Here is a 25,000-nt window from a genome sequence, read left to right as displayed (position 1 = left end):
GAGAGATAGATAGGAAAGAGCGCTCAAAATTTCCTACACTCCCCCTTTGGCCAGCGTTCATTGAAGGTTCACATAAGATAGTCGAGCTGGTCAATAATATCGATTCGCTCCTTCGCTATCATGGCGACTTTTCGCTTTGGTCTTTCATCTGTTTTGTGATCTACGTCCTCGACTTCGGTAACTGTGCGTCTTTGATTTACTTCTATAGGGTACAATTTTTTAATCGGACGGTCGATGAAGTTACCATTAGCTAAACGTACGCGGGCTCCTCGAATCACCTCGTCTTGCCCTTTCTTGACGGCCTTGACCTTTCCTAGTTTCCAGGTAGCTCTATTTTTGCGATTTTCATCTTCTCTCGAAACTATGTCGCCTTCACTGATTTCGGGAACGTGACTCTTTTAAATCTCTAGACGGTGATATTCTCTAAGATCTACTAAATATTCACGCTTCCATCGTCTCCAGTAGTTATCTAAGACCGTGTTCAGATACCTCTGTCTTCTCCTAGCTACATCATCTTGCTCGCCATAGCCACCATCGTCATCATCTTCTTGGGGTGTTTCTAATAGACTTAACAATCTTCGTCCTACGAGTAGGTGTGATGGCGTCAAAGCCTCCTCGAGCTCATTTTCGTAAAGGTACGTCAGTGGTCTTGAGTTAAATATTGCCTCGATTTCCGTCACAACTGTGGTAAGCTCTTCGTATGTTAGCCTTGCTTGTCCAATGCATTTTTTCAAACATGACTTCAAACCTCTTATTAGCCGTTCATAAAACCCACCACACCACGGTGCCTTAGCGAGATTGAAGTACCACTTTATTCTTCTTGAATTGCAATATGTTCGCACTTCTGTGGATTTTAACATAGCCTGTAATTGTTTGGAAGCAGCCTTAAATGTCTTGGCGTTATCAGTAACGATAATACTTGGCGTTCCAGGTCTGCTAGCAAATCTCTTCAAACAACGAAGAAAGGCGCTTGTAGAAAGGTCTGGAACTACTTCTAGATGCATGGCTCGTGAAATCCCGCACGTGAAAAGGGCTAAATAGACCTTCCTTGATGGTGAAGAGCTGGACTTTATGTACAGTGGACCTGCGAAGTCTGTACCCACAGATGAAAATGCATGCTTCTCTTGAACTCTAAACTCTGGTAGCTGACTTTGACTCGGAGCACCATACAAAAGCCCTTGTATCCTTTTGCAATTCACCGTTTTCCTTATTCGCTCGGAGCGCAATGCATTCTGGTACTTGTAGTTAACAACAACACGGCAATCGGCGCGCTCTTCAAATCATTGCAAATATCGCTCAATCGCACTGTACGGCTGTTTACGATTTAAAAGATAGATAACCCTTCAATTACCAAAGAAACAAATACAGATACTTCTTCAAACAATCGCCCTAGTTTTTTTCAAAACTCTAGCCCGGGGCAACTCGCTGTACTACACCAAAAGCCAGAAGCTGTCGATATGGGAAGAGTCCTAAGAGTAGGCCTATGTGATGAGATCCCTAAAAAGCAATCAAAAGCTGGTGGATTCACGTGTTGCGTGCCAGGTTGTTTCAACAATAGCAAAAGAAACCCAGCTCTTAGTTTCTACCAGTTTCCGTTTGGAAATCGGCAAGAGAAGATCGACCTGAGGAAAAGATGGATATCCCTCATCAGTCGCAAGGACTTCAAACCAACGAATGGACACAGGGTTTGTTCGGTACACTTCGTTGGTGGAAAAAAGACTTACATGAGCAACGTGCCGCTCATCGTTCCAAAGGCAACTCGTCCCAGCATACCAAAACCAAGAGCAACATTTAAATGTCGTAACAGAGCCCTCACGGAAGAACGATTCAATCGGGAAAAACTTGTCGAAGTAATTGCAAATGGTGATGAGAACTTACCTGAGGCAGTTAATTCTGACAACCAGGCAAATGAGCTTGCTGCTCTGAGGAAGCAAATGGAAGCAAGGGAAAGACAGCACAAAGATGAAATAGAATCTCTTACAAAAATATTGGGTCAGGCTAAAAAAGAGAATGAATCAATGAAAGCAAAGATTAAACAAGTATCATTTCATGTTGATGATATAAAGGATGATACTGAACTATTTCATTTTTATACTGGTTTCCAAGATCATGAAACATTTCTGATATTTTTTGATTTTCTAATGCCAGCAGCAGAGAAGCTTATATACTACAAGTCAAACACAAATGCAGATACAATTTGCCCTGAGAATCCAAAGCGTGGACCAAAGAGAACACTGGCACTAGAGCAAGAGTTGTTTCTTGTCCTTGTACGTTTACGGTGTGGACTTTTAGAAAAAGACATAGCTTACAGGGCAGGTATTTCTGTTGGGCATTTTTCTAGGATCTTCATCACCTGGATTGATTTCCTATATACAAGGCTTAGACAGCTGCCAATATGGGCATCAAGGTCAACTATTGATGAAACAATGCCAAATGCATTCAAAGAAATGTACCCAAGTACACGTGTGATATTGGATGCTACTGAAATATTCATGGAAATGCCTAGTTCACTCAGGTCACAGAGTGAAACATACTCTAACTACAAACATTGCAATACTGCAAAGGGCTTGCTTGGTATTGCACCTTCAGGTGCAGTAACATTTGTGTCACACCTATATGCTGGCAGATGCAGTGACAAAGCAGTCACAAGGGATTGTGGTATCCTTAACCTTTTGGAAGCAGGTGATACAATCATGGCTGACAAAGGGTTTAACATAGAAGATGATCTTCCACCACAAACAGGGCTGAATATACCCCCTTTTCTCAAGGAAAAAGCTTCATTGACATTAGAAGAAGAAACAGAAACCAGAAGAATTGCCTCCCTACGTGTACATGTTGAGCGAGCCATTAGACGAATAAAAACTTTTAAGTTACTGAAAACAATATTTCCAATTTCAATGTCTGCTAATTTGGATAAAGTATGGGTGGTTTGTGCATATCTATCAAACTTTTTACCACCACTTATAGCTAAGAAATAAATGTGATTTCATACAATTGAAAAATTTTTTTTGTCTTTGTATCACTGTTTTTTAGGAAATTTCTTTTATCATTAAATTAAATGGAAATACACTTTTCATCAATTAACTTGGGCAATGGTTTTAAATTTTTTGCATTTCAATTTAGGAAGTGAGAGGAAATTGTCTCCTGTGTCACAAAATAATTTTGCCCCTACCCCACCTACAACTGTAGCATTTGATGACTGTAGCATTTCCTTAAACATAGCCATTACACCATTTAAACTCTAATTTGATTTCAGCTCAGCTCTAGAAATTCAGTTTGTTTGTTTTTTTTCATGATCAGAGAATTTTGGAGATGAAAAAATTGTCCTGACTTGTAAATTTTCCCATTAAGACATGACATTCTAACCAATGCCAAAATGACATAGCAGTTATTTAAAAGCAGTAAAAACAGATTTCATTTGGCTTCAACGCATCATAAATATCATATATTTTAATTTATATCAACATAAATGTTTCAAAAAATGTTGCTAACTTTGGTAACATTACAGTTTTCCAAAAATGACAGTCACATTCTAAACGTTGCACATATATATCTATGTCAGTATAAACAATAATGTCTAGCCATGAAAGGCCAATTATGTTCATTATTCCTTGGCATTGATAATAATAATGATGCTTTTCTTTCAAATTTGGCCCAGATCCTGAATCTCCCATGAAAAAGTTTTTATCTTGGCATGAATCTTGAACAGTTAAGTTCCTTTTTGTGTAAGGGCACTTAATCTCTATGCCGCCTACAAGCATCCCATCTTGAATTATCAATCCATCAGGGCTTGCACCAAGCCATGGCCATTTAGGATTGATCATCAGACCGCACTCAACAACATTACCTTGGTGGCAGAATTCTGTTTTGTACCTTTCTAAAGCCACCTTTTCCTTTTCAATGCCCCATTGTAACCCTGCTGTATTTGGCCCAGTTCCATCCCTCCTTTTAGCTATTTGATCAAGAATAGATTTTGGAAACACATTTTCCCTTCTTCTTAAGATTCTGCCAAAAAGGGATGATGTCAGTCGCTTTGACCTTTCTAAGAACCAGCGGTGGCTGCTTGCCTGTTTTCTTGTTTCTTTTTCAATCACTTTAATATCTTGTAAAGTGACTCCAACATTATGGGCTATACTGGCTGAAGTGGCCTTGGCAAAAAGACTAGAATCCATCTCTGCATGCATGTTTTTGAAAATATCATATGACATTTCCATAAAATTGCTGGATGGTGCTAATTCTTGTGCTGGATTTCCAGAGTGTTCAAAAAAGTCACAAGGTTTAAACTCGTTGCCTTTCAGAGTTTGAGCTAGTAAGTTGGCTTTCCCAGCCTTCTCTAAAGATTCATACAAACTTTGAATTTTACTACTGGCAACAACCTTTGCAAATGGAGGGGTTGCACAGAAATCTGTTCGGCTACCTGAAACTGCTGGCCTTTTACGCTTGCAAGACTTGTCTTTTTCAGGCATAGCTTTCTCAAAGCTCAAGTCTGCAAATTTGACAGCAACAGTTGAATTAAGTTTTCTTCCAGGCTCACACCATTTTTGAAGCACCTGAGTGCAGGTCAAATCCTCTGGAACGCAAGGCAGGCCCAAATTCGAAAAGTCCAGAAGAGTATACAGGAGTGCAGCAACATGTTTACAACAACCACCTTGTCCAGCTTTACAGTTGCATTTTGCTTTAACTACTGTTCCTGTTGATTGGTCTAAATGTGCATAAACTATGTATTTAATGCTCTTCATTGAAGCAGAAACAAATGCTTTTACCAAAAACAATGTAACGCAACCATATTCAACATCTGGTTTGACCCTCACTTTGCTCAAGTACCCTTCTTTCCACAACTTGTAGCCTTGGAGCTTGTTTCTGTAGGCATTCGGTGCAATATGATCAGGCATGTTCATTGCGTTATCAATAAGTTTCTCATTCAAACGGCTTTCCGTAAATCTAGGCATACATTTCAAATCAACGGTCCAGCTTCCATCTCTGAGATCAACGAAGTTATCATCGAAGGTAACGTCACTCCGTACCGCCATTTTGCTGGTAGCCTCTGGTACTTCTTCTTGCTGTAATACAACGAGTTGCCCCGGGCTAGAGTTTTGAAGAAAACTAGGGCGATTGTTTGAAGAAGTATCTGTATTTGTTTCTTTGGTAATTGAAGGGTTATCCATCTTTTAAATCGTAAACAGCCGTACAGTGCGATTGAGCGATATTTGCAATGATTTGAAGAGCGCGCCGATTGCCGTGTTGTTGTTAACTACAAGTACCAGAATGCATTGCGCTCCGAGCGAATAAGGAAAACGGTGAATTAACGCATTTCCTCAGGATCATTTTTACTACCTGTCGACCTTTAGTGATCCAGAAACGTGAGCGTAGTTCGGCGAGAGTTTCCTTTGTGCCATTATGCATAACCTTGTCGTGGCAACTAAGAATGAGCAGACTAGTTATCTTGTGATGTCTCGGCACCAAAATAGGATGTCTGCTATCGAAGGGTAAGCTTGAGTTTTTAAACGACCTTCACAACGAATAAGCATGTTACTGTCTACAAATGTGCCAAGAGTGGTCTCGATTTTCTTGAGATGGGCTTCGTCGAAAGAGCCTTGAGCTTCACGTATGATTATGATTTCTGCATCATTGATTTCCTCTACTGAAAGCTCTTCTTGATTTCCGCGAACTTTATTTCGGCAATTCCGTATAAATCGTAATACGTATGCAGTAACTCTGAGAAGTTTTTGGTAGTCACTGAAACGATCGTAGTCAATGAAGTTTCGAATACTTGGTGCTTTGACCGTAGTCTTGAGAACTGCTGTTTTTTCGGTCCTTTGCGGATGTTTCATTTCATCCAAACACTCCTGTGGTAGCGTGTCCGATATTGAAGAATTAGGCCATTCTCTTTCAGTACCTAAAAGCCATTTTGGTCCATTCCACCAAATCGTGTTTTGTTTGAACAGCTCCACATTCATTTCACGCGTCGGAATGTCAGCTGGATTCTGGCTGCCTGGACAATGTGACCACAGCTGAGGGTCGACCAACTTTCGAATCTCTTGGACGCGATTTTCTACAAATAGTTTCCAATATTTGCTCACACCCTTTATCCAGTATTTCGCCGCGAGAGAGTCTGTCCAACATTGCATGATATCGATGTTGAAAAGTGGACTGAATGAATTTTGTACAGTGCTGATTAACCTTGCTAATATCAAACAAGAAAAAAGCTCGAGGCGTGGTATTGAATGTTTAGCAAGGGGAGCAACACGCGTCTTTGAACAAACCAGTTGTATAGACGACTGTCCACAAGATGTGATTTTGGCATATACAAGTGCTGCAAAAGCGATTGATGAAGCATCACAAAACCCAAAGAGCTATATTTTCGTCGGCTTCCTTTGAATAATTCCGAAGTAATATCGTGGTACTGCTATCAGGTGAACTTTAGTGAGCTCTGACATCATAGCTGTCCATTCGTTGAATAGATTTTCTGGGAGAATTTCGTCCCAACTTAGTTTTAGCCTGAATAGCTTTTGTATGAAAACCTTTAACATGGAAGTGATAGGAGATATGAGCCCCAATGGATCAAATATCTTGGCAATTAGGCTAAGTACGCTTCGTTTTGTTACAGATACATTTTTTGAGACTGCGACAAGCTGTGAAAAGTCGAAAATGAGGTTGTCTTCCTTACTGTCCCAGTTTAGGCCTAAAATCTTTTGTTGTGTATTTCTCTGTGCAAATGGCTAACTTATCGTTGTCTTCGCAAATGATTCATCTTCTTCTAAAACAACTTCTTTATCTGTTTCTTTACATTGTTGCTGTTTCTCTAATTCTGCGATTTTTTCTGTGAGTTCTTCTGAATTTGAGTGCCATTTTCGAAGATTAAAACCGCCTTGTTTCATTATCTCTTTAGAAATTTCATAAAACTTGAAACTCTCTTCAATGCTATGGCCCCCCTTACTGACGTCATCGGCGTAGAGAGAGCTGATTAGTTTGGAGCAAACTTCAGGGTGTTCTTCGGCGTACTTTTCAATGTGATGTTTTAACGTCACGTTCAACAAAAAAGGACTGCAAGTAACCCCGAACACCACTCTGCAAAATCTGTATGTCACTTGCTCTAGATCAGTTTTATTCACATCCCCTGATACCACAAGAATCTCAGGACATCTCGATCATTCTTATGAACTGCAATCATCAAGAATGCCTTTTCGATATCGGCAATAAGGGCGATTGGGTTTGCGCGAAATCTTATCAATATCTCTGCAACTGTTTTTAGCAGACACGGGCCAGGATACAAATAGCTGTTTAATGATATCCCTGTACTGTTAGCAGCAGAAGCATCATATACTACGCGAACCTTTGTTGTGGTTTTGTCCTTTCTTACAACAGGGTGATGAGGCAAGTAGTGCGTTTTCCCTGCTTCACTTTCTTCTGTAGGCATCACTCTTTCGATAATTCCTTGTTCTTCTTGTAGCTTGATAATTGCGTCATATTCATTCAAGAGGTCTGGTGAGGTCTTTAACTCATAAAATGACTCATAAAATTTCTGTTCGAGTCTTTGCCTCGGAATGTTGGACTTTTATCCAGATTCCCTATCAGCAGATGATGATTCTCGTGGCTCTCCAGATATTCTGACTCAAGATGGAAAGGTGTTACCTTACCAATTTGAGCCAGAATATCGGGAAGAAGATTTAAACACGAACACAGATTCAAATACGGACATGAGAGACAGTGGCAATGTTGATGTTGGCAGACTTATCTTGGTAAGTTTTAATACAAGAATAACGCATAAAATGACTATTAATTTCATTGAAAGAGAGTGCTTTGGATAGATACAGATCACTTTTTAGCACTGCAGCCATTTCCTTGCAAACTTTGCCAAATACGTATGAAATAAGCATTTCCTTGCAGCTTTTGGCCCATTTCTCCTTATCACAAGTCTCAGACTCATTTGATACCATTTGCCTATCCCAGAGGGACAGTGTTGACGTGGGTGGGGTGGGGTGGGGTGGGGTGGGGTGGGGTGGGGTGGGGTGGGGTGGTGTCTCAGCCACCTTGTTAAAATTCTGACAGATTTTTGTTTGGGGGGCTCAAATTTGGTTGGACAAATTCTGTGATTGCAGCCCTTTATACTACAGATTCCTCATGAATGAGCAATTTCTTATCAGTCTTTTTGTGTCATCAAATAGTTTGAATGAGTTCTACATACAACAGAGAGTCTTGTGATGTGTGTCCTCTTGAACTTGCCTAAAGCAGAGCCCCCTTCCAAAGTATTTAGGACAGCACCTCTTCAGGTGGATACTACTGTAAATCTAGGCTATAGGTGGCAAGGCTACTTCTTTCGATTATAACTTAGGAATTTAAAGTTTTAGGGTGTGCAAATTCCTGAAGTGCTTTTGAATTAAAAATACTTGAATACCAAAAATGGAAAATTTGTTTTACATACCTAAGAAGCAAGAATCATTAAAGTCCCCCTGCACCCAAAAATTTTTCTTTCATATATCGAAAGCATTGGTTTCAATTATCACAAAAGTTCAGTCGGAAATTGAAAATTCAATTTCACCTTTCTATAATTAAAGTTCAAAGTTGTGAAATTTGCGGAATTAACGTTCCAGTTGCTGCGCGGGGCTTGTTGATCTGTGACGTCTACCCAGTAACACGTTCCTTACAACAACAGTCTCCGCATGTAAACAAACAAATGTCCCGTTCAAAAAAAAATTTGTGAAGACAAAAAAAAGGAGTTTTGCAGGGAAATGTGGCAACTTTGCCAACACAAAAGAAGGAATTATCCTTCACGAATTTCCGTTTTTCGACGACGAGAGGGGGGAGACAAAGAGACGAAGGAAAAAATGGGTGGACTTCGTCAAAGCGAAGTGAGCAAAATGGGAACCAACAAAAGGCTTCAAGATTGTGTTCTGCCCATTTCACTCCTGATTCTTTCCAGAGGAGATACCACTTTTTGGAAGGCTTAGACGAAGCAGTTATTAAAAGGCTGAACAGAGACGAGCTAGGGGTTTGTGCGATACCCACCATCCATGCCGTGCCCAAAACTACAACCTCAGTCACCGGGCCCTCTTGTACAGCAAAAAAACGACAGAATGGTGAGATTCATTTATCAATTTACCAAAAAGTATATCAATTATTCAAACAAAACAACCTATCATATTTTTAACCAGGAGAAGGGCAGCATAACCCTAAAATTTGAAACTTATTTAGAAATTGTTTGTTTTTCATGGCAGACAGTGCGAAGTGCTTTACTCGATTCAGTGACTGATGACGCTGGGGACAGCAGTATTCAGCAAACGGAAGTGTCAGACGAAATCAAAGACGATTACTATATGGTAGTTACATTTTTCTTTCAAATGGCTTTTAAAAACGTTGTCCAACCATTGGAAGCCATGACACAAAGACCATGGGGAATGCCCTCTCTTTTCCTGCTAAATCAATTATTCAAATCTGCCAAATTTTTGCTATAACAAATTTGCAGATTACAACAAATACATTAACTCAAAATCCACATGTATAAATTAGATGATAATTCCTTCACTTTTGCGTCCAGAGATGTAGTGCTAGGTGGGTTCAGGGGGCTGAAATACAGGCGCGGACACTTGGCCAAATATTGGGGGAGGCAAGTCTATTGTTTTAATAAGATGATGTCACATTTTCCCATTGTTTTAGAACAAAAGACCATCGTTCTCCAAAGTATTGGTGTGACTGCCCCACCCCTCATCATTGAAATTGAAAACAACCCTAGTTTGTGTCTCATTTGCAGGAGCCAATTGAAGCAAGTAATGAATGTGCAACTTGCATCCACCTTAAGCCTAGCGCACACTAGCGATTTTGAAACGAGTACCAAGGAGCATGAGAAAGTTATATTGCCTAATGGTTCAATGTTAATTTCCCTTGAAGCTGCTGATGTGGAGAAAAGAATACGTTCTTTGAGAACACAATATGTACGTTCTCAGAAAATGCCAAGTAGTGGAAGGCCAAAAAGGACAAAGAGAGTACAATGGCTTAAAGAAAAACTGCAATTTCTCAACAAACATGTTGGGAATAAATTATCAATATCAAACATGCAGGTTTGGAAACTACGCAGATTTACCCATTAAACAAAACAATTTATTTTAAGCTGTCTTTTTATTCAATGATACCATTCTATCTTGTCAAGGTACTGATCCCAATTCAGAATTGAAATATGTTTTCAGTAATTGACGCTGACCCTTAGCGCTAAGGCAACAATTTCTTTTCTGTGTCCTTTCCATATTGGTCAGCTGAGGATCAGTTCTCCAGTAACCTCCCAATAATCGATTGTTTTCATTTTCTTGATCTGCTATCGTTGCATATGATGGTTGCTCATCAATAAGAAAATTGTGAAGGCAGCATGTTGCCATGACAATCATCTTAACTTTCTCTGGTTCAAGTGCAATTTTCGTTAAAAATAACCTGAACCTGTTCGCCAAAATACCGAAGGCATTCTCAACAACACGTCTTGCTCGAGACAGCCTATAATTAAAAACACGTTGATCATAGTCAAGCTGTCTGAAAGGAAAAGGCTTCAAAACATCTTTTCTGAGTGGGAAAGCATTATCACCAATAAGATGATAGTTGCAAAGAAGCCCAGTTCCTTGCAATTCTTCTGGCTCTGGAAACCCAATAGTGCCGTGGTCTAGCTTTTTCTTTAATGTGCTGCTTTCAAAAATTCCAGCATCACCATTCCTCCTACTTGCACCCACATCTACGTATAAAAATTTATAGTCATGACTGACCAATGCAAAAAGCAATATGCTGAAGAACCCTTTGTAATTAAAATATTCGGATCCTGAATTCTTTGGCTGCTGGATTTCAATATGTTTACCGTCCAGTGCACCCATGCAAAAGGGATAGTTCCATTTTGATTCGAAACCATTGCTTACTTGCTTCCATTCTTCTGGAGTTGAAGGAACCTTAAGTTAAAAAGAAATTTGTTTTAATTTCAGGAAACTGATGATGTTGATGATTCAGAAAGAATATCTTTTAATGAGGAGGATGAAGAGGCAGATGAAAATACAGAGGCTTCTTTTGTTTCCGAGAAAAAATCTACAAAGAAGCCAACAGAAACAATGAGGAAAGAGAAAAACAACAAAAGAAAGAGAGAAGAAAAGGAGATGGAAGTGTTGAAAAAGCTGGCATCGTCATTGGAAGATGACCCCAAAGCACCAAAGAGCACACCTTGTATTGCCTTTGGTAAATATGTTGGCCAAACATTGTCAGCAATGGATGAGCGGACAGCCATGATTGCAATGAACAATATCCAAAATGCATTGTTTAAGGCACAAATGGGTATTGGAGGAAATTTGACAGGCCAGCAATATTTTCCAAGCCAGCATCAATTTTTAAGCCCACAAAACAGCAGTGCAAGGCCTAATTTTTCATTCCCTGAAATGGTTAATTCACCCAGGGATAGTAATTCAAGTTACTGAAAACTTTTGATATTATTTTTTCATCTTTTCAAATTCTCTCATTAAAAAAACAAGATATTTAGATTTGGTTTGGCAGTCATGGTTTCCATGCATTGATTATATTTTTTTTACAAAACTATAATTATTCTTTCAACTTTACAAATTAACTTAAGGTATGGTGTAGATATTTGTTGCACATGTAGAAATAGTTTTATATAATGTTAGGCAAAAAAGGTTTCTAAATAATTTGGCCTTCAATTTTACACAAAAATGAGTATGCCAGAAATGACTTTGTACAAGTAAATAGCTGTTACCTTTAGATACTTGTTCTTCAGTGCTTGGTAAATAGCACCACAGGTTTCCAGTACAAAATCTGAGATGGTCCTTTCACCAACTCGAAATGAAAAGGCAAGGCTGTGAAAGGATTCTCCTGAAATAAAAATGACCTCAATTAGTTGTTTAAGTTTAGCACAAAGATGCACAAAATATTTTATTGGTGAAATAATTTGTGGCAGAAATATGAGAATCGTTCTGCTTCAAATGATCTGTATTATTTTTGGAAATTTTTTATCCTTAATATCATTCTATTCGAAGACCAAGATACTACTTTTTGTTTGGGGGGGGGGCAGCCCTGACAAATAAGAGTAAAAACAGCCATATTTTACAAAATAAAAGTACTTCACTAATACTACTGAAGTTTTTTTAGGGGGCCAAGCACTCCCTGGCTCCCGGTATCTCGGTCCTTGATTCTATTACTGTATGAGTTGAAATATGATTCTAAAATGATTTTTTAAAACAATGTTACAATGATGTAATTCCATTTTACCTGTTGCTAAAAATCGAAGTGTGATTGAAAGTCTTTCCTTTGCTGATATTGATTTCCGGAGATGTGTGTCTTTTTTTGTAATGATCGGCTGAACTTTATTTAAGAGCAATTGAAATGTTGTTTTGTTCATACGAAAGAAGCGTCGATACATTGCTCTATCTTCCTGTTCCAGTTCTGAAACCAAATTATTGAATGCACCCTGTTATTTTCTTCGACCAATCCAAGACCTCACCCACATGGTCCTTCTTCTTCTATTACGTCTTCTTCTTCAAAGGATAATCAAAGCTGCCAATATTTTCAATCTTTTCTGTCTAAATTTTCCCATTCCGTAATTTCTGAGGATGTCCAGGTAGATTCTAACGATTCCCCATACCAGCCCCTGGTACCTCTTTGGCATTACTTTGTGTTTTAACAAGGGCATACAAATTAGTTTTAGCATTGGTAATATCAAGTTGCGATACCCCATACACTTGTTTCTCAGTCATTGTTTGGAGATTATTTTTCAATTCTTCTCCATAGAGAAATGAGGCAGGGAACAGTACTGGAATGGAGATCCTTGGTTTTAAAAGGGCAATGGAATATTTACAAAATGAATCAGTGGATGTCACCAAATTTATTTCTGATCGTCATTGTTCCATTGCCAAATGTATGAGAGAGGAGTACAGTGAAATAAGTCATTTCTTCGATTTGTGGCATTTGCAAAAATGTAAGAAGCAGTAAGAAATGTACTTTTTCAGGCACATACATATTGCTCAATTTCTCGTAACAATTTACTGACCCACAATTTTGGCTGCTGGGCTAAATGTACATTAGTGCAAGATTTACAAAAGGGATGGTCCAAAACTTGGAGTACTTCAATCAAAAAGTTTTGTTTCCTTTTATTAGTGAAATAAACATGAGCCAATTTTGGGGAGCAGATCTTGAAAGTCCCTACACTGACACCCTTAGGCTAGATCTTCTGAAGATTTTTCAAGAGAGGGCCTACCCTTTTATATTTCAAACAAGTATCTAAATATCTAAATAATTTTTTTGAATCTATGTTAGTCATTATTTTGAGTTATTTTAGTTGCAGTTTTTCCAATGTTTTTCTTGATAATGGCAGTTTGACTTATGTTTTTTAGCCTTAAGAAAGCAATTATTGAGGATGGGTAAAGAAGCTGAATGCCAAGATATAAATGAGTGGATTAAGCCGTGCATCAATCATCTTCATTGGAGTGCTACAACCACCACCAAAATTAGGAACAAAATTCAGTTCATTTCTATCACACATAATTTATAAGCACAATAATCTTGATAATCCCTTGTTTAACAAATGCGCACATGATGAATTAGAAGAGCCCCGCAAATGGCTATTTGAAGGTAGAATACAGAATAATCATATTGTAGTACACATTAAACAAATACTTTTTTAAGTAGATAAATACTTAAATAAATCACTATCAATATAACAATATTTTCCAAGCAGCAAGCAAGCTTCTTATAGCTTAGGCAATTTGATAACAGAGAATATGGAAAATAAGTCATTCTACCTTTTTGATTGATCTCAGTATCATATAGATAGACAAAGGGTGGTGATACATTGATTTTTCTTTAAGATTCGAACAGCTTCAACTCTGAGCCTCAGGAATCGATCAGTTTAATATCAAAATAAATCAAAAACTAATTTGTTCTACACTAACTAGCTACCTATGGCTGGTCACTTTTATTGAAATCTGTTGAAAAAAATCATAACTAACAAGCTGCTGGTTAAAGCAATAAAGAAAGCATCTCCAGTAAGCCAAACAAGTTGCCTAGAAGGATTGCACTCCGTTTTAAACCAGTTTGCACCAAAAATGATAGCATATTCACACACTGGCATGGTCTGCAGGTACATATTAGAGACAATTTTTTCTGTAATACAATTGATAAGATATTTGATGACTGTCTGAAATGCTATGTTACTTTCATACTGTTTATTTTTTTTGCAGGCATATTCTTGCAGCTGTGCATTTTAATTACAATTTGAAACGTGACAGATGTCAAAATCATGATGGTTCTATGCGGGTCAAAGTTACTTGGCCAAAATATAGAAATGGGGCAGCAAAAGTTATGGGGGTGCAGGTTAAGCAGAATTATGGTATGTAGTAAGTGTAAAGAAACTGACTGCATCATCCCACACTTGAAATGAATGAATCTTGAATCTTTCGACTTATATGTGCACTCATGCACTAAGCAAATTAACATTTCTGCTTTGTTTAAAATACATTGATGAGTTGTACCAAATGCTTAAAAAATCATCCAAGGAAGAGTTAGAGGCAGTAGCACTACAGAGGAAGGAGAAAATCATTCCTCCAATGAACAGAATGCTGGACAGAGAGAGCAAAGCTGATGCAATTGAGAAACACAAAAAAAGAAAGGAAATGATCACTGTTGATGTACCAGCTACTGGAACTGTTTCAGAAGGTTATCATTTTAAAAATCTCAATTTAAAGCTGTTATGTAGGCAGTCAATATTTATTATAGGGAGTGGTCAATTTAGGGGTTTATGGCCAAATGTTGTTAGTCAAATAGAACAAGTTGTTTCAATCTCACTTTATCTCAAAGTGAATAATTTTATGTTGGTGTTAACAGTTTTTGTTTCATTTCAGCAATGAAAGACCAAAATTCTGGAAAAGCTAAAGCTGCACCAAAATGCAGAAAGTGCAAAGTGCCAATGAAGGGCCACAAATGCCCCCTGAGAAAAACTGACACTAGTTTTTAAGTTATCATGGTGGAACCCATGCTGGTATACGCCAACAAACAATAGAAATGTAGTAAGGAGCCTTTACTTTAGGCAGGATAACTCTTACCGGTATAAGCTACATGGATTCTACACTGCGTTAAATGCATATATACATAAATCTTTGTAACCAGTAAATACAGGCGGTGCCTGAAATACATTGACACTTTAAATTGTCCACGTGTGGCATGAAAGGCACACTGAGGCAGAGGAATTCTCTTTTGCCAATAACATTATACTCAATTCTTGAATGGTGACATGCCTTGCTTCAGAGAATCTAAGAAAAAATATAATTTTGTTTTCTGTATTCCAAATTGCAAAGGAAAGTTCAAATGTTAGTTATGAATTTTCAGACCCCGGTGTCAGTTTCAGGTCCGCGACTTTCTTAAGCGTACCAAAAATATCAAGGAATTAAAAATTAGGAACTATTTGAATCAATAAAAATGTCAACTAGCTTGTAGGCCTAATGCACAACTTTTTTTCCCTAAGTTGTTTACAAGGTAAAATAAAGCATACTAACCATTCCACAACATTTACAGCTTAGTTAAGGCGATTCTTCAGTATTCATGTTCGTTTATTATTTCGTTCTGGTTCTTTGGTACAGTTTTCGAGGAATCTGCAAGTACCTCTTCCAATCAAGGTGGGCATGGGTGAACCAGGCCATTGTCAGCCTTTATCGTCGCAGATTTGGACTTATCATCCTTTTGCTCTATTTCAAAATGTCTACAACACTATCGACAGTATTCGAATGCAGCTGTGATCTTTCAGTCCCATACATGCTGAATACAGGGGCGCACTAAGGACTTTGGGGGCCCTGGGCTCACTGGTGTTATGGGCCCCTCCTAAGTATGCAAAGGTGCTGAGAGAAGATACTTGCAGACAGAATTAAAGAGGCATATGATCAATGGATTAGGTTATTATATAACTAAAAACAAACAAAACAGAACTACAGCAAATCTCGAAAAAGGCAAACAGAAAATTGATTTAACGAGTTGTAAAACAAGTAAATAGGTTCTAAAATTTGTGTTTTCTTGCCTTAGTAAGTGCAAATTTTCTACTAAGTTTTTGAACATCTAATTTTCTTAAAATATCCGTATTGGATGCCATCAAACACAGTGCCACGTTTCTTTCTTGTGACATTGTTGAACGAAACTGGTTCTTAACTCTTTTCAAAACGGAGAAGCTTCTTTCTCCAGAGGCAACACTGCAAGGCAATGTTAACAATAGCCTCAAAGCGATCATAACATTGGGGAATGTGGCTTGGGTATTGTTATTCCTGACAAGGTTAAGTAAAAACTGCCGGGTTGATATTTCTTTAAGCTCTTGCTCTTTCATTCCTTTCTCTCTGCTGACTCTTTCTTTTCCTTGCGTTTGTTTTTTACATCCTCTCACTTTGGTTATGTATTTCTGAAGCGGTTCCTTAGCATAATTGAAAAATTGCATCATTTCGTGCTCCATATCATCATCAAAGTGCCCTGGATATGCATGTGTCAAGGCCTTGCACCCTTCTGAAATTTCTTCTGTTCGTAATGCACAGATAAACCCAAATCTCTGTTCAATAACATCATAGCTAGCTTTTCGCATGGAAAGTTCTGTTTGTAAGCTCTCAATGATGGGCAAATACGTGCCAATGTAAAATTTCTCTCCACCAACTAACTCCACTTCTTTTGTTACACTTTTGTCTGCCAGTCTCGGTCTTTTCTTTTTTCTTTTCATTTCATCTTTGAATTGCTGTTCGGTGCTGTCTAGAAACGTTTTGGCCTTATCAAGGTACCGTTGGTATTATTCTCTATTTCGCATCCCCGAAATGAATACCTCAAGACTGTTCAATAGATTGATTGCAGAAGGCATCGTCAGGCTCACTGTTTGAAGTGACAAGTTACTTATGTGTATTTGCTTTAGAAGATCATTCCAAAACACAGCCATCAACGCAAATTCCAAAGATTCGAGTTTTTCTGATATGGATGTTGCGTCATTTCTAGTGGACAATGTTTGATCTTCATCAAGTGCAATTTCATCCAGAGTTTCTTTTATAGAACGTGGTGCCAGAACTAATGCTCTTATAGCTTCATGTCTTGCAGACCAGCGAGTATCACATATCTTTTTAACAACCAATTCACTTTTGGAGAGCTTTGATTGCATAGTGTTCCAGCGATGCGTGGAGGCTGCTAAAAATGTATACACCTCTTGTACAGTTGAGAAAAAGGATACTGCTTGTAAGCAGCATTAGGCTGCAGCATTTCCCACTAAATTTAAGAGATGGCTTGTGCAGGGAACATAAAGGGCACATTTGTTAATTTCTTTTATTCTTGCCTGAACTCCAGAATATTTTCCAGACATGTTTGACGCATTGTCATAAGATTGACTGCAACAATATTTAATATCCAGATTTAACGAGTTCAATGTTTCAATGATAGCTGTTGTCAAAGATTCGCTTTTATGAGACTTTATTGGTGTAAAAGTGATAAATCTTTCCACCGGCTCTCCATCTTCGATATATCTTATTACAAATGTTAGTTGATCAATATGAGATACGTCCGGAGTGGAGTCAACAATTATCGAAAAGTATTTTGCGTTAGAAATTGATATTAGAATTAATTTTGTTACTTCAGATGATAGCATCAAAATTACTTCTTCCATGATTCTTTGTGACAAATATGAGGGTTTTCTAGTTCCTTTGTTACCAGAGCGAGCAAGATGGTCCGCTAAAAATGGGTCAAATTTGGACAGTTATTCAATAATACCAAGAAAGTTTCCGTTTTTTAGGATGTCCAATAACATGTGAATCTCCACGAAATGCTAATCCTCGTTCAGCTAGAAATTTAACAGCCTCAATGACTCTAATAATAACACCTTTCCAACGTTCTGCTTCTTGTTGAAGAAGTTTGATATGTTGTGATTCAATTAACCAACATTCCCCATTTGCAAATGCTGTACATAACTTCACGTTTTCGAAATTCGCATCTGACCTCTCGTGTTGGGAAATTGATTCAGGATGCTTCCAATCATCAAATCCAGAGCTTGCTAAAGCTGTTGTGGTAGACCCTCCAAACAGTTTACAATTAAAAGCAGAACACTTTGCCCGAACTTGGGGAATACAAAAGCCAATCTCGGTCAATCTCTTCAGCATTTGATAACTTTCTCTTCAGCAAAGAAGCACTGAAGCACCTTGTTTTCATTTTGTTATCATTCACTTTGTATTGTCGACTTGACTTGAAAAATGATACATCTCTGTTTTGGCATTGTTTTGGTCCATGTACTGCCTAGTAACGTTTCATTTCCAAGGAAATGAAAGTCCAGCAAGATGAATCGGTTTCGAATTCTGATACTGATTGCAAGCCTTGCTCGTTGTCCACTTCATTTTCATTTACACTAGTGCCTTCTCTGGAATCGGCATTTCCATTTCCACCATGCTTTTCATCTGGATCAACTACGGCCTCATTAACAGAATTATCCGACGTATCATTGTCAAAACCTAGGCTGGTATAATTGTCTAATTTCTCACTAGATTGATTGGAATTCGATTCTCTTTGGGCATCTCTTGCTTCAGGTTTAAGCCCAAAGGTTGATAGCTGTGGGATTGACTTCAAAACCTTTTCATTCGATGCTTCACGAACTTTTTTCAATTTCCTCTCTTTTGCTCAACTAGGATATCTTTCACTCATATTGAAAACGTAAAGTGTGCATGCAGACAAGCCAAAAATTAGTTTTCTCAAAAAGGAAGAGTCAGTGGCAAGTTTTGCTAGGCTTTGTGTTTGAACAATAAACAGGAAATATCTTTCTCAAAGGCAGAATAAAGCATAGAGTATTAACACATATTCTAATGCCAACACCTGGGCTGTGATACTCATTATGGACCGCATGATGTTTAGTTAGTTTCTCTAACACAAAGGTTCGTTTTCTTAAACTCCATTTCCACAACTATTTTAAAAATCCCTCAGAAAATTTGGGGCCCCCAACTGGTTGTGGGCCCCTGGGCCCGGTGGTTAGTGCAGCCCTGGCTACATACCTCCGGAGAAGCGAAACGTTCATGTATGTATCTCTCAGACGACAACACCAGCAGCTAACGATGGGACAAGACCTCTTTATCAGCATGTTACTGGGTAGACGACATCAGTCACTCGGACGCTGCACGTAAAATTTGAACACTTTCCCAACTATACAAAACCCCATAACTCGGCAATTATACGGTCTTTTTCAATTCTGTTTTTTTCTCATAAGTTCAGTAAATAAAGAACTTTTCATTTTTTTAAAAAAAAATTTTGTGTGTAGATTACTGACATATTGCAATTGAAAATTATTTGATACCATCCACCTCGAGATCATGTTAACTTTTTCTATTGAAAGTTAATCCTATCTTCTAAACAGCACAGATGCCTTCCTTTTTTCCTGCTCAGACAAAGTGTAAATACACTATCACGAACCAAATTAGCTGCAGACTTTACCCAACAAAACCCTGTAAGCACAAGACTTTGGCCAAACTATAAGGAAGCTTCGACCAAGGATTCTATCATATAAGAATCTCAGGGCAAGTCTTTACCAAGACCTTAGAATATAGATTTTTTCCTGTTTATCTCCCCTCTGGAAAGATCCCATTTTATTGACTTTGAGTTTCTTCTCTGATCTGCTTACAAATTAATTGCCCCTCCCTTCACTTTTGCAATCAAAGGTGATAACACTACTAATTAAAAAGCCAGATCAAAGAGGGGAAAGAGTTTTACATTGAGAAAGAGCTTTAAAAAAGTTGGGGGGTGGGGTTATGTGGTAGGAATTAAGTTAATAGTTAGTCATTGTGAAGGTATATATCCAAATCCAGCCTGACAGGGATATTATTTTGGCAATAGTGCAATGCTTAGTTTTTCTCTTGTAAGGGCCCAAATGCTTTACCAGTAATTATCATCTTCCTCCTTTAACATCAACAAGTGGCAAATGAGAAAAAAGTATAGGCTACACAAGCTTTATCATGATCCAGTTGGGTTTAAACATATTTTTTGTCTTCTTGTTCATCTTGCATTTGCACCGTTACCCTGGCAGGGAGGATAAAGGTGTGCTATCACTTTCCCAAGGTGACCACCCAGACAAGTGGAGGCATGGAGGTGTCCATTTCCCCATTCCAGATTCTGCCAATGACAGAATTTGGCCACTCTCCGTTCAAATGTTAAAGCGTTTGTAATACTGAGCAGTAGCTTCTTCATGAGGAGGGTGCTTGTAATTTTCACACATTGGACCTGGCTGTATTATGCTAGCAATTTTTTCTTGAAATGGGGTGCTATTAAATATGACTTGGTCACACAATGTCTTCATCAATGTTTCAATGTATTCTGAAAAAATACCATCAATAGAATAAAATACTTAAAACTTTAAACAACATATATTTTTGGAGTAGGCGTTTGAGAAAAAGTAAAATTAAAGTAAAATATTCAAGTTTGCCAGCAGTTTTATGTTGCTAATCATAATAATCAGATCAATTTCTCTAATAGCCCATACAAATAATAGTAATATATGGCAAGTGATCACTTTTCAAAAAAGTATACAGCAAAGTTTCATATTTTGTCAACTTTGATAAGATTATGGGGTAAAGGAATACAAACACTGCAATCAGTTGTGTAATGTTACTGCTTACCATATGTTGGTGGAGTTTTCTTTGCTCTAACAATGTAGCCACCTTTTTTGTACTTTGGATATTTGATTACAAAGGCTGGTTTTCCATCACTTGTTGTTGCTTGTTGCTTGTCACTATTTTCGTTGTAATGCAGAGCAGCTAAAAGCAGTCTGTAAATGTGATACAAAAGTGCTGAGATTACTTTCCATGTTTCTCACTGTTACAACTCGTACAGTATTTTCCAGTTAAAATATATGTAATGCATTTTTACCCAAATTGCAACAATATCAGTAATAAGGTGTAGAAAACTAACCTGCATAACATTCCTTTAAAACTGAAGGGAGTCATTTTAGGACAAAAATGCAGGATAAGGGAATGGAAAGCATCAACATTAGAGGTTTGGTGATAAGGACTCAGCTTCTGGATATTTTTGCATAGATGTTTATCTCTGATCAACTGTTCAGCTTTTTCTGATGGAGTTGTACCTGAATATTCAAAATTACTTGAGTAATGAAATTAATTCTTTATTGCATTAGTATCAGTTACTGTTAGACAGAATATCTGTGTAAATACAAGTGTAAATATCAAGTCATTTGTGCATTTTAAATGGAAGATCAGTAAAACAGAAGGGCAGTGAAAGAAGCACAATAAAACTCTGATACATAATTCAGAATGAGACATCTATGTCAAATAGAAATGTTTCTCATAAATGATATGCTACCTGGTTTCAGCCATTTCTTCAACCTGCCAGCCTCACCAAGGTCACCATGTTCACAGGATGGGAATTGGTCAGAATGATCTTCATGAATGTTGTGCATATGATTGATAAAGGCCAACCATTTTGCAAGGATCAATTCACCGTCACCACCAGAACTTGTTGATGCACACCAGTAAATGTGGTTTGACATGCTTTTTATCCATCCTGCAATTATTTCACATCCTTTTTGCTTTGAAAGAGCTGTTGCTTTTTTTTGAATCCTAGAACAATAGAGCTTAGATAAACCACACTAATAACCATGCCAGTGCATATGAAATGAATTCTAACTTTTAAAAAAAGGGCCTTTGAAAAATAAAAGTATTCTTAAAATTACTTTCAATTAACAACATTCCCCTTTGTGCAATTAACCCTAGTTGGGGTAATGGAGGTAGTTGGAGCCCCTAGGAATATCCCAGCTTAGGGCCCCCCGGTTATAAGCATTAGAAAAACAATTTAGACAAAACATAGAATGGTAATCAACAGACTTTCCATTCATTTCAACTGATATATCGCACAGGCTTGGGATCCCTTGAATTCATTTATCTCGGCAAAAATGCCAGCTTCAAAGTAAAATAACAAAGAGAAAACTTTTTCTGGGGCCCCTAAAGGTTGGGAGCCCTTAGTTTTTAAACTTGAGGTAACTTTAGCCGGTTATACCACGGCATGGCTGTGTTTATCTAATGGGTCTTTGCTTACCTTTGGCAACATGCCAAACATCATAATAGTGTGTCACTTCTGGCAGATTTTCCCGAATCCACTTCTGAATTTGAAGGTGCCTATCACTGATGAGTGTTTCAATTTTGAGCTCTAAACTCTTTATGTGGTTGCAGGATCTTATAAGCCCTTCCTTCTCCATTGCATTGCTATTGGCAACTTCATTGCACTGAATTATAGAAAAATAATAATATTTTCTCTGAAGTTTAATGCAAACAACTAGATTCACCACAGCATAGACTCACCACAGGAAATTTTGTATAATGCAAATTAATTGATTGTTATGATATTTGAGAAAGGAGAACATACATTTATTAGTGATTATAAAAAAATGACCTGACAACATGTTGTACCTGAACTAGTTGGATATCAATAACTTTGTTTATTCGTTTTTCAAGTACCGAATAAGAACCAGTGGCGAAGCTAACCAAGAACAGGTGGTCCTGCGCAGAGGGGGTCTGGGGGCTACGGCCCCAGAAAAATCGCTTGAAGCCACGCCATAGAGACCCTCGGAAAAGGGGGAAATGCCCTACTGGATGTGTTGAAATCAAGATTGCAGTGAAACATTTTTCACTGCCACATAGGGGATGAAGGTTCGGATCCTTTCAAGTTCCTCCTGCCTTACATTAAAAAAGTCAAAAGAGCATCATAAAAAATTTTCTCTAAAATAAATGACATTTGAAAATGTTTTCATTGATTGACAATTTTGAAATCATTGACTAAAAAGAAATTGCTTGTACATATCCTATAGGCATATACAGTTGTAATACATACTGGAAACATAATTGATTCAAATTATTTTAAAAAAGTAAGAATATTTTGTCACAACATTGATATGTCTGATGCACGGTAGATAGGGTCTTGAATCAATTTGTTTTGAATATCAGAGGAGACCCCTGGCATTTTGCCAGTACAATACAATCTGAGTCATCGAGTACAAAAGCTCCCAGTAATTACCATTGTTTTCCTTTTCATCCTTTACAAAGCGTCCTTTTCATCGGTACCTCTGAATTGTATGGTAGTTCCTGTTTAAGGCAGGAGGACGAACTGCTGAAATTAAATTTAAGCAAGCCCTTTTTCTGTCATGCACGCTCCATCTCCCCTCGATCTCGAATTTCCTGGTACAAAAAAAACGAAAATTCTCTCTCGGCAGCGGCAGCAAACCTTTTCTACTTTTTATAATAGGCCTTTGAATATGACTCCCTTTGCTCTCTGCAGTCTGAGAGAAAACTATATGCTGTCAGGTTCCTCGCGATGTCTGTGATATTCCTGACTTTAACAGTAAATAGGACCAACAGAACGACCCTAAACAATTTGATTTCTAAAAGTTTTTAAGTGCCACTCGTCTTGAAACGATCGATTCTTGTATCAATCAAGTGACGACAGTGTAGGGTCGAAGCTTCCAGCAGCAAAAACGTCTTCAGCAGCTGAATCATGACGGTTATACAGTTAGTTTTATATATGATATCAAAATAGTTGAGCCTGACTATGGCCAGAGTGAAAATTCTTTGTGACCTTTGACCACAACAAAGAAAATCAACAAATTATACCGAAACATAGGGCTCCAAAAGAGCAGGACCTGAGGTCCTGCCATTTCTGAAGGGCAGGAGTGCCATTGTTTTCTTCTATTGTGAGGCAGGACCAAAAACAGGGCTACGAGGTGTTTGCCCATTATTAGGCAGGACCAAACATAGGGTTTAGTCCTGCCTACGAGTATAGGGCAGGACTGACCACAGTGCTAAATTTTTGACGATATCAATGTATGAACGGGATACTCGAAATTCCATTCCAGTCACCCTGTGTCTCAAAATTGAAAAAGAACACAGCCAGGAAATATAAGTGTAGAATAAGACCTTTGACACATACCTTTGAAAAGAAATGCCTTTGAATCAGGCATATAATGATTTCATAAAGTGAATCAATTTTTAATATTTTAAAAATTGTTATCTTTGGAAATTTGTGGTCCTGCCCGGCAGGACAAGCAGGACCTTTGGCTTCGCCACTGATACAAACCATATTTGGCACTATGACCAGGAGAGTCTGCTTTTCTATCGGTGCCCAAGACTAATCCACCTTCCATTTGTGATAGCTGTTGAAACAGATTCTCTTGTTCACATTTCCATTTGTGATAAACTGTGGGTTGCAAATATCTGGATGCATGCTCAAAAGAAGTAGACTCAGAAATTGATGCAATGTTGATAGATTGCAAAGTTCTTAGGACTTTACTGCAAGAGGAACCATTGAAGAAAATAGCTCCAGCAAGTTGTATATTTCCAGCAGGTGTATGACCATAGTTAGGCTGGGACAACCAGTTTCGGGTGTATCCACATATGCTACATGACTGAAGTACTGACACCTCTGTTCCAGTCTGTAGTTTTTCTTCAACTGTACAGTTTGAATTCCATGAAGGACAAGTAGTGAACAATTCCCACAAACAGCTTTTGAAGACAATGAACTTCTTTTCACTGACCAAATCGTCTTCTGTAAAGCTACAATGAAAAACAGAACATTATCAGGCATCTGAAAAAATATAATAGGAAGGTACATTCAACAAATTGAAAGTATTGGCAAAGCTTGTTGCAATTTTCTTTCCGTTTTCGCGAGCGTGTGGTTGGTAATTTACAGTGGGTGTTACATCCATGATTTCTGGTGCTTCCAAGTGGCCAGAAGAAACAACAGTGGGAATGGCGTTTTGTAACAGAGACAGTCTGGATGCTAAACCATTTGTCCACATGGCTGTTTGTTGCAGACTCGAGAATTGCGACTCAAGGAGCTGAGGCAGTCAACTCCGGCAAAATCAGCCCAAGCTGAAAGAGTTGTTTCTTCAGTTGGAAATTCAAACAACGATACTTCCCGTGGCATGGAAACTTGGCCACATCCCTTCACTAGACACCTCGTCGGCATTTCGAATAAACAATAAAAAATAATA

General features: G+C 38.1%; 5 protein-coding genes across 6 annotated transcripts; 3 read left to right on the top strand and 2 right to left on the bottom strand.

Moving 5' to 3' along the window:
• The first annotated feature begins 1,457 nt into the window (after window positions 1–1,457).
• On the top strand, window positions 1,458–2,978 carry LOC135689185 (uncharacterized). The gene has a single exon (XM_065206335.2). It carries the CDS (start codon window positions 1,458–1,460, stop codon window positions 2,976–2,978), a length of 1,521 nt encoding a protein of 506 aa, XP_065062407.2.
• A 477-nt stretch (window positions 2,979–3,455) lies between these two features.
• Window positions 3,456–5,165, bottom strand: LOC148959097 (uncharacterized). The gene has a single exon (XM_089111248.1). The coding sequence runs from the start codon at window positions 5,163–5,165 to the stop codon at window positions 3,456–3,458; it is 1,710 nt and encodes a 569-aa protein (XP_088967374.1).
• A 4,329-nt stretch (window positions 5,166–9,494) lies between these two features.
• LOC135693740 (uncharacterized) lies at window positions 9,495–11,435 on the top strand. Its single transcript, XM_065212299.2, has 2 exons — window positions 9,495–10,055; window positions 10,953–11,435. The coding sequence occupies exons 1-2, from the start codon at window positions 9,495–9,497 to the stop codon at window positions 11,433–11,435; spliced, it is 1,044 nt and encodes a 347-aa protein (XP_065068371.2).
• A 2,555-nt stretch (window positions 11,436–13,990) lies between these two features.
• On the top strand, window positions 13,991–15,006 carry LOC135693567 (uncharacterized). Of its 2 annotated transcripts, XM_089111256.1 has the most exons (3): window positions 13,991–14,107; window positions 14,208–14,356; window positions 14,868–14,993. In XM_089111256.1, exons 1-3 carry the CDS (start codon window positions 14,073–14,075, stop codon window positions 14,978–14,980), a joined length of 297 nt encoding a protein of 98 aa, XP_088967382.1. In that variant the 5' UTR covers window positions 13,991–14,072; the 3' UTR covers window positions 14,981–14,993. The 2 variants fall into 2 exon arrangements, with proteins under 2 accessions (XP_088967382.1, XP_088967381.1); XM_089111255.1 differs by lacking the exons at window positions 13,991–14,107; window positions 14,208–14,356 and adding an exon at window positions 14,433–14,682 and having other exon boundaries at window positions 14,868–15,006.
• A 5,143-nt stretch (window positions 15,007–20,149) lies between these two features.
• LOC135693176 (uncharacterized) lies at window positions 20,150–24,975 on the bottom strand. Its single transcript, XM_089111443.1, has 8 exons — window positions 24,965–24,975; window positions 24,087–24,560; window positions 22,425–22,485; window positions 22,034–22,240; window positions 21,322–21,607; window positions 20,914–21,085; window positions 20,622–20,770; window positions 20,150–20,319 (listed from the first exon to the last, which is right to left on the bottom strand). Exons 1-8 carry the CDS (start codon window positions 24,973–24,975, stop codon window positions 20,150–20,152), a joined length of 1,530 nt encoding a protein of 509 aa, XP_088967569.1.
• Between the last annotated feature and the right edge of the window lie 25 nt (window positions 24,976–25,000).

Source organism: Rhopilema esculentum, chromosome 11 (genome assembly GCF_057945365.1).
Source record: "Rhopilema esculentum isolate cy_ngs chromosome 11, ASM5794536v1, whole genome shotgun sequence".
In the NCBI taxonomy this organism is placed as follows: Eukaryota; Metazoa; Cnidaria; class Scyphozoa; order Rhizostomeae; family Rhizostomatidae; genus Rhopilema; species Rhopilema esculentum.
This window is presented reverse-complemented; position numbering and strand designations above follow the sequence as displayed.

What these genes read in the sequence shown, in the direction of transcription:
- LOC135689185 (XM_065206335.2), top strand. Translation starts at nt 1,458, where the DNA reads ATGGGAAGAGTCCTAAGAGTAGGCCTATGTGATGAGATCCCTAAAAAG.
- LOC148959097 (XM_089111248.1), bottom strand. Translation starts at nt 5,165, where the DNA reads ATGGATAACCCTTCAATTACCAAAGAAACAAATACAGATACTTCTTCA.
- LOC135693740 (XM_065212299.2), top strand. Translation starts at nt 9,495, where the DNA reads ATGTATAAATTAGATGATAATTCCTTCACTTTTGCGTCCAGAGATGTA. An exon ending in TATCAATATCAAACATGCAG is followed by an intron (nt 10,056 to 10,952) that starts GTTTGGAAACTA and finishes TTTTAATTTCAG; the next exon opens with GAAACTGATGATGTTGATGA.
- LOC135693567 (XM_089111255.1), top strand. Translation starts at nt 14,433, where the DNA reads ATGTGCACTCATGCACTAAGCAAATTAACATTTCTGCTTTGTTTAAAA. An exon ending in TACTGGAACTGTTTCAGAAG is followed by an intron (nt 14,683 to 14,867) that starts GTTATCATTTTA and finishes GTTTCATTTCAG; the next exon opens with CAATGAAAGACCAAAATTCT.
- LOC135693176 (XM_089111443.1), bottom strand. An exon ending in CCTGGTCATAGTGCCAAATA is followed by an intron (nt 22,486 to 24,086) that starts TGGTTTGTATCA and finishes TAGCTTCGCCAC; the next exon opens with TGGTTCTTATTCGGTACTTG. An exon ending in GAAAACTCCACCAACATATG is followed by an intron (nt 20,320 to 20,621) that starts GTAAGCAGTAAC and finishes GTATTTTTTCAG; the next exon opens with AATACATTGAAACATTGATG.